Below are 8,718 nucleotides of genomic sequence, written 5' to 3'. Positions count from 1 at the left end.
TGAGTCAGTTTTAAGTGATTTAGCAATCCCTCCTAATCCCCGGCCTAGAACGATCCCTACTTACATTCCATACTACAATTGATAAAAAGAGGGTTTAATTTGTGTGCTTATATTTTTCACATCACCCACTCAATCTTGTTTTGCGCCCCTCCTAGTTCTAGTTAGCAGTGTTGGTGGCTCACGAGGATTCCCATGGCGTTCTGACAGACTACTTACATGTAGGACTCACCTTCAGGTGTTGTAATTTAGTAATGGTCCTACTTGACTGCACCTAGTACTTATGTTCTGATTATGTGTGTTTCACACTTAAACTCACTCTAGCATGTTAGTTGGATATTATTGCTAGTAGTTGGTTTTTATTCCTTCGTATTTCTTTTACCTTTTTGCTTCCGCGTCGCACTTTTAGTTATATCACGCCTACGTGACGGCCAGCACGTCCTGATTTTAGGGTCGGGGTGTGTCAACTTCCCACTGTAATTCATAAAATAAAAATAAAAATAATTGGGCCAGGAATTTTTCGAATTTAGAAAGGGAGTCCTCTCTCCTCTCTCATTCTTTCTCTCTCTCGTGGAGTGGAGTTGTTTGCTATTAAATCTCTTCCGCGTCCTCCATCCTCTGCCAAATCCTTATGCTTTTCTTTTTCTTTTCTTTTCTTTCGTTTTCTCATTGGAGATTGCTGATTGGAGATTATTGAAGGTCGGATAATGGAGGAATAACCCTCAACAGCACCACATATCAGATCTTCCCAAACACACAATCAAACAAACAAGGTACTTACTTACCTCCCTTCCAAAAGATTTGATCTGCTCTCCAATTTATTTGAATTTACAGTTCCGTCCGTGTTAGTTTGTTTGTTATTCTTAACCAAGATTAGGTTATTTTTGTTGCGTCAATTGGGATTCCTGCTGCTGTTTTTAGTAATCTGTTTCCCATATTTTCCATTTTTCAGACCTTCATTGCTTTATATCCATTTCCTTTCCTGGTACTTGCTAGGGATCTAGAGACACATTGCCGGATATGTTAATTGCTACAGATCTGGGCTACCATCATTACTTCATTTCCTCCTAGTAATTCGCTTTTCATCTTGTTTCAATTTTCAGGTGCTGGGTCAAACATGGCCTTAGGTAAATATACTAGAGTAGATAGTAGGAGGCCCTCCTCCAATGGCTACTGCTCCACCGTCACCATTGTGGTGTTTGTGGCCTTGTGCTTGGCCGCTGTTTGGATGATGACCTCCTCCTCTGTAGTTCCCGTTCAAAATGTTGATGTGCCCCAGGAGAATAAGAGTGACCTCAACGAGCAGGACAGCAATGACGTTGGTGTCAAGGAACAAGTGAGTGACACCAATGACAGGCAATTTGAAGATAACCCGGGTGACTTACCTGACGATGCAACCAAAGGAGACAGTGATGGTGCTGCTCAGGGCGAAGACAAGGTAGAAGAGAAGTCTGAAGACTCTACTGCGGAGAGATTTGTGGAAAAGACTCAGGAGACGCCTGAGGAGAAGACTGAAGACAAGATTGAGGACAAGACTGAAGACAAGATTGAGGACAAGACTGAAGACAAGATTGAGGAGAAGACTGACAAGATTGTGGAGAAGACTGAAGACAAGAGTGAGGAGAAAACTGAAGACGGTGACTCTAAGGCGGAAAATGGAGAATTGAATTCTGAAGATGCAGGAAAAAAGAGCGATGGTGGTGAGAGCGAGAAGAATTCTGATTCCAGTGATAATGATAAGAAGTCGGATGATGACAGTGATAAAAAATTAGGCAGCTCTGAAGAAATAAACGATACAGAAAAGGTTAATGGTCAGATAGAGGAGAAACTGGAGGTAACTGATACCAAGGAGGCAGATGGGGAGAAAAAGGAAAATGAGCAGGCCAAAAACGAGAGTTCAAATGAGGTATTCCCTTCTATTGCTCAGTCAGAGCTGTTGAACGAGACTACAACTCAAAATGGTTCGTGGTCAACTCAATTGGCAGAGTCAAAGAATGAGAAGGAGGCTCAGCGTACTTCTAATCAGAAGGCCAGTTACAACTGGAAAGTCTGCAATTCCACTGCTGGGCCTGATTTCATCCCCTGCCTTGACAATTTGCAAGCCATCAATAGTCTTCGAAGTACCAAGCATTACGAGCACCGGGAGAGGCACTGTCCAGAAGAGGCTCCCACCTGCCTTCTTCCTCTCCCAGAAGGATATAGACGCTCAATTGAGTGGCCAACAAGCAGGGAAAAGGTATATAACTGAATCAATGTATACATTTTTTTCCACATTGTCCTCTTTCCTTTGTTGATAAGGTGCATTTTTGTAGATATGGTACTACAATGTTCCCCATGCCAAGCTTGCTCAAGTTAAGGGGCATCAGAATTGGGTCAAGGTTACTGGTGAATACCTTACTTTTCCGGGCGGTGGAACACAATTCAAGCGTGGTGCTCTTCATTATATAGATTTCATACAAGAGGTGAAACTTTTATGCATTTGTTATTTTTCAAATACATTCCACTTGTATGACTTTACATGCTGGTTTATTCTCTCTGTAAATATGTACGTACATTTCTTCAGATGTCTCAATGTGTGCATTCAATCCTTGTCTTCTCCCCCTCCCTAATATTTTTAATCAGCTCATGCTTTGGAGAATATGCCAGTCTTTGCTACGTCTATATCGTATTAGTGCCTATGCATTTATGATGTAGTATATGCATTTCTGTGATTCTTGTTACAGTTTAATTGACGCTCTGGTTGGATATGCAGAGTCCTAAGGAATATGTTTTTAAGAGCAGGAATTTCATCTCTAGAGTGACATGTCTTGGCAACCTATGAATTTCAAGAGTTTTGGATGTGATTTATCAGTAGAAAACAACTAGATAAGATATATCTTTCGTGTTACTGCTCATCAAAATTATGCTAACCTTGGTTCTCTTCTGTTGTAGTCTGTTCCTGATATTGCCTGGGGAAAACGCTCACGTGTTGTATTAGATGTTGGATGTGGAGTTGCAAGCTTTGGAGGCTTTCTCTTTGACAGAGATGTCCTTGCAATGTCATTGGCCCCAAAAGATGAGCATGAAGCTCAAGTTCAGTTTGCACTTGAAAGAGGAATTCCAGCCATATCTGCTGTGATGGGCACAAAGAGACTTCCCTTCCCAGGCAAAGTTTTTGATGTTGTTCACTGTGCCCGCTGCAGGGTTCCTTGGCATATAGAAGGTAGTTCTTGTGAATTGATTTACAGTGTGACATGAGATCAAGCTTAGATTGTTGTTTAAAAATGCAGTTTCCAATGTGTGAAATCCGGGGTTGTTTGGCTGAGTTTTCGATAACTGTCACACCTAGTTTAGGGTTTAGGTTAATAACTTGAAAACAATAATTTTCAGTTTTCTATTTTGTAACTTCTAAGTTGATAACTGGAAACAGATTTTTAATTTATGATGCATTTCGTTTTCAAGATTGTTTATTTCCTTGAGCAGTTTCAAATTGTGCTGAAAATTTTGCACTGCTTTTCAGGATTTGTATGATAGAACGCTGTTTCTGAACTGACACATCAAAGAAGCCCTAGATGTTTGAGTCAGTTTTTTCTGACATAGGAGACTTATTTGGTTATTTCTTTTCATTTGGACTTTCACCAATAAACATGGTGCAGGTGGTAAGCTTCTATTGGAGCTGAATCGTGTGTTGAGACCTGGTGGTTTCTTTGTGTGGTCTGCTACTCCAATATATCAGAAGCTGGCTGAAGATGTTGAAATATGGAAAGGTACATAAGTTTTAACCTTGTATATTTGGAACTTTTGAATTGGAGTTGGTTGTTTACTACTTACTAACAAGTCTAAAATTTGTGGGAATCGTCTGCAGCCATGAAGGAACTAACAAAAGCAATATGCTGGGAACTGGTGTCAATTAGTAAGGATACAATAAATGGAGTTGGTATTGCTATATACAAAAAGCCTACTTCGAATGAGTGTTATGAGAAAAGATCACAGAATGAGCCTCCTATCTGCGCTACGTCTGATGAGCCAAATGCTGCCTGGTACACATTATATTCAGCCGATCCTTTTCCTTCATCTTTAATTTAATGTTTTCAGGGAAACACATTTTTATCCAGACTTTTGATATAGTTGCCTAAGCATTCATGGTTGAATTACTAGGTTCTGTTTCTGGCTTAATGAGATTGCTGAACTTGGAGGAAAATGGATATTCTCTGTAGACTGTAGTTCTAAAACCACATGGAAAAAAAAAATTATGATGCTTTGGAAAAGCAAAACTAAACCTCCTCACAATTGGCAATGGTGTTACTCTTGCCAAAATTTGTCTGATGCGAACCCTGAGATAACTATAATCTAAGCTCTATAGCTACCCTAATCTTAATTTTGTGTGTACAGGAATGTGCCATTACAAGCATGCATGCACAAAGTGCCTGTAGATGCAACAGAACGTGGGTCTGAATGGCCTGAACAATGGCCGTTGAGGTTGGACAAGCCACCTTACTGGTTGTTAAGTTCCCAAGTTGGTGTTTATGGAAAACCTGCTCCTGAGGATTTCACTGCAGACAATGAGCACTGGAAACATGTGGTGACAAAGTCATACCTGAATGGAATGGGGATTAACTGGACATCTGTTCGGAATGTTATGGACATGAGAGCTGTGTACGGAGGGTAAGAAAAATCGTTCCTTGGTTATCTTGAATAGTGTGTTTTGATGGATTCTTTTGATGCATGGAAAAATCGACCATCTTCATTATTGATGTGAAAATTAACTTGACACACAAATTAAACCCTATGGATGACAATTGTAGTATATGAGCAAATAGGGATCGTTCTAACCGGGGATTAACTAGGGATGCTAATCAATGTAAAACTGACTCAAGAACATAAAAATATAATGTAGAACACTAAACTAGACTCAATTAATGCAAAACTAGGGTTTAAAACACCTAAACAAACTAAAAACTCAAAACAGCAACTAGAAGGCTCAAAACTGCCTAAAAACCACTTTCTGGGCAGTTTTGAGCACCTACACTACTTTGGACGAATTTGGACTATGACTTGACTCAAAACACTTAGAAACACAACTAAATGGATTTCTAACTAATCTAACACTTTAAAATAGATGGGGGAATGATTTTGACGAAATTAAAACTTTAAAACTCAAACTTTAAAAACAAATGTAAAGCAAAACAGATTGTGATTAAATAGAATGGTGAGAAGCTAGTTAGAGGGTTCCTTATCCACACATGAACATATGCATACAACTCAATCTCCAATTACTCTTTCAACAAATCATGAATGACAATGCCCCAAATTAACTAGATTGCACCAATTAATTCTCAGATTTACCTAGATTCATTGAATTGAATGGAATACGCATTACAACCAAATTATTCTTATCAAGGACCCTAACTATGGAATACGCATGATAGAGACACATATCAAAGATCATTAAGTTCAATGGACATCATAAGCATTGACGAGGCATTCATAACTATGGGATACGCATGTTACTCTTGCCTAGGATTTACTTAACACAATCGTGACTAGCGACTTTCACTACTTATGAATATAAGTTAATAACGATTAGGTGAAATTCCCTTGTACCCTAGCATCAAGTTTAAGCATGCAAATTAAGTGTCGACCCTCAACCCACATACATAAACAAGTTATCAATCAAATAGATAAGTAAATCACATTCACAATTTCTGAAATCATAATTGGAAGAAATCAAATCATATAAAACATATGTCCATGGCTTCAAATTCACCTCTAACTAAAAAGAAATTAGTTCCACATGTCTAACATAATTGAACAACAATTTAAATTAAACATGAAAACAGAAACAAAGAAAGAAAGAACTCCAAACACTCCACTAATGGCAGATTGCATGTGCAAGGCTTCTCCTTCCTTTGGACTGCACGGCACTCCTTCTTTCTCCTCCTTTAGTGGCTGCACAAGGTGGATGAATGGTTATGGAAGGATGTAGGAATGGTTTGGGGAAGAGGATGGTGCGGCAAGGTTGAATTTGGGCAGAAAGTTGGGAGTTTGGGGATGGAAGGCTGCGGCAAGGTGGGAAATAGGGTTTTGGACGAATTTCTGAATATGGAGAGGGTGTTCTTCGGCCAAGGGAGGTAAAACACATATATATAGGCAGCCAAACCCTAAAGAAATCAGGTTAGACAAATGGGCTAGGGTTTAGGTGCGGCTAGGGTTAAGAAATCCACCAAAAACTAGGGTTTCTAGAACATTAGGTGCGGCATGGGCTTAGGGTAAGTAATCAGATTTTTTTCATGTGAACAAGGCCTAGGTGCGGCTGATTAAGTGGGCTAGGGTTAGGGTTAGGTGCGGCATAGGTCCAAGAGGCAAAGATGGGCCATCCAAAAGCCCAAAGCCAAGAATAGAAACTCTCGAAAATGGAAACCTCCAAGAATAGAAACTTCCAACTTTAGAAACTTTAGTTGCCAATTCCGACTTCTTTGTTCTTTACTTTCATTTCTTCATTTCTTAAGCTCCCTAGACCTTCAAACTCATCCATTCCTTGTTCCAAGCATGTGCTTTTCAATCCAAGCTCACTTTTGCTCTAAAATGCTCCATTTTGCCATCTTTTATGTCATATGCCCTTTGAACCTGAAAACACATGAAAGTAGCTCAAAAGACTACTTTAACTAAGAAAACATAACGAAAATGCATAAGAACTAGCTAACTAAGGCGCATAAATATGCTCCTATCAATTATAATTGTGCTTTGTTGTTTATCTTTGTTATTGTTCTTGACATTGCTCTATTTCTGACTTCTGGTTGTGCTTGCAGATTTGCTGCCGCTGTGAAAGATTTGAAAATTTGGGTCATGAATGTGGTCACAGTAGACTCTCCAGATACACTACCCATAATTTACGAGCGTGGTTTATATGGTATGTATCATGATTGGTGCGAATCATTTAGCACGTATCCAAGGTCTTATGATCTTATCCATTCCGACCATCTGTTTTCCAAGCTTAAAAAGAGGTGCACACTATTCCATTTCTTGTTTTCTCCACTGCAAAGCATTCATTATATGATACACCAATTTTTTACACCGTCTGACTTTGGAATGGCTTGTGAATGGCAGGTGCAATTTAGTGGCTGTAGTTGCGGAGGTTGATCGAATTCTTCGACCTGAGGGAACCCTTATCGTGCGAGACGAGGTTGGGACTATTAATGAGCTGGAGAACATGGTGAGGTCGATGCAGTGGGAGGTTCGCATGACCTATTCAAAGGACAAGGAGGGATTGCTCTGTGTGAAGAAGTCCATCTGGCGGCCCAAAGAGTCGGAGACACTCCAGTATGCTATCGCTTAAGCGTGGTGGCCGGAAGTGGCTGCTGGCATTGCTGAGAATATAATAGTTGCACATTCTTTTTTTGTTTTGGTTGCTATCGAAATTCATGGTAACTGTACTTTATGTTATATTAGCCTTTTGTATCATTTTAGTTAGGGCTTGTAGTGTCTCTGTAATTCTTTTGTTACAATATTTTGTTTTCGTTGTCTAGAGGTCGGTGTTTGGAATTTCACTGTAACATTACCTTACAGGTTATTGATGGAAGAAAAATGAGCACATTGTTACAATTGCATGTAAAACTAAACTATTGGTTTATAGAATAGGGTGAAATGTCGATTTATCCAAGTGAAAATTAGGTTTTTAAATTATATTTTTTTTTTCGGAAAAATTATAAGGATGTAGAAAAAGGTAAAGTTTTCATGACTAATGCTACTATGTACACTTAGGGCGTCAAACTAATGCTGTAATTTCATAAATAATCAAACTAATAAAATCTGACAATTACATACCTAATATTAGATTTGAAGTTATTCTATTCAATTTTTCGTCAATTTAAATCACGTGACTTACATGTGATACACTTTAGAGAGTATATTGGTAGCCTTTCATAGTTTAAGGACTTATTTTCTTTGAAGAAATAGTGTATGGAATTAACTTTGAAAGATAAATTAAACGTTAGATGTGTGACCTATATGCACTATTAAGGGCTTATAGGTAAGAAAATGATGGCAATATCCTCTAAAATGAAATTAGAAATTTCTAATGAATTTAAGGACTTATTTTACCGAAAAATAATTCAAATACCTAATTTTCATTGAGATAATACAGGGACTAAATCGGCAATTCACCATATATAATATTTGAGGATTTCGATTCTATTGTTGTGAAATGCTCTTGCTAGACTTGGTACTCGGCATTATTCGGATCATTTTTACTATTATTGGCTCACAATTTGTTTTATGGAAACAAAAGTTGGAGGCCCAAAATTCGACTTTCCTTTTTTGTTTTACTATAAAATACGAGAGCATGTGTGACAACTGATAGGAGCATATTTATGCGACTTTGTTATCTTGTTTTCTTGCATTTACGTTGTTAGTTATTGTTTATTATAGTGATTTAAGCTAGTTTCGTGTGTTTGTAGGTTCATATGGCAATTGAAGCAAGAAAGTGCATTTTGGTGCATTTTAGAGCAAAACTGAGCTGGAATGTTGTGTATGCTAATGGAGCACAAGAAATGGACGAGTTTGAAGGTCAAAGAAGCTTAAGAAATGAAGAAATGAAAGTGAAGAACAAAGAATTCGGAATTGGAAACCAAAGTTTCTAATGTTGGAAGTTTCTATTCTTGGAGGTTTCCGTTTTTGTGAGTTTCTATTCTTGGCGTTGGGCTTTTGGATAACCTATCCTTACCTCTTGGACTTGAGCCGCAC

The 8,718-nt window shown here is 38.5% G+C and overlaps 1 protein-coding gene across 1 annotated transcript; it reads left to right on the top strand.

Moving 5' to 3' along the window:
- The first annotated feature begins 502 nt into the window (after positions 1 to 502).
- On the top strand, positions 503 to 7,578 carry LOC139196430 (probable methyltransferase PMT26). Its single transcript, XM_070822370.1, has 9 exons — positions 503 to 770; positions 1,101 to 2,233; positions 2,310 to 2,459; positions 2,929 to 3,199; positions 3,633 to 3,743; positions 3,842 to 4,016; positions 4,369 to 4,641; positions 6,786 to 6,980; positions 7,084 to 7,578. The coding sequence occupies exons 2-9, from the start codon at positions 1,115 to 1,117 to the stop codon at positions 7,310 to 7,312; spliced, it is 2,523 nt and encodes an 840-aa protein (XP_070678471.1). The 5' UTR covers positions 503 to 770; positions 1,101 to 1,114; the 3' UTR covers positions 7,313 to 7,578.
- Positions 7,579 to 8,718: the final 1,140 nt, after the last annotated feature.

Source organism: Malus domestica, chromosome 01, assembly GCF_042453785.1.
Source record: "Malus domestica chromosome 01, GDT2T_hap1".
NCBI classification, from domain to species: Eukaryota; Viridiplantae; Streptophyta; class Magnoliopsida; order Rosales; family Rosaceae; genus Malus; species Malus domestica.
The sequence above is the reverse complement of the archived record's forward strand: the minus strand, read 5'-3'. Positions and strand labels throughout refer to the sequence as shown.

Bases quoted from the DNA above. Each gene is read 5' to 3' on its own strand.
- LOC139196430 (XM_070822370.1), top strand. From the start codon at position 1,115: ATGGCCTTAGGTAAATATACTAGAGTAGATAGTAGGAGGCCCTCCTCC. The intron at 2,234-2,309 runs GTATATAACTGA...GCATTTTTGTAG, and splicing joins GGCCAACAAGCAGGGAAAAG to ATATGGTACTACAATGTTCC. The intron at 4,017-4,368 runs GTACACATTATA...TTGTGTGTACAG, and splicing joins GATGAGCCAAATGCTGCCTG to GAATGTGCCATTACAAGCAT.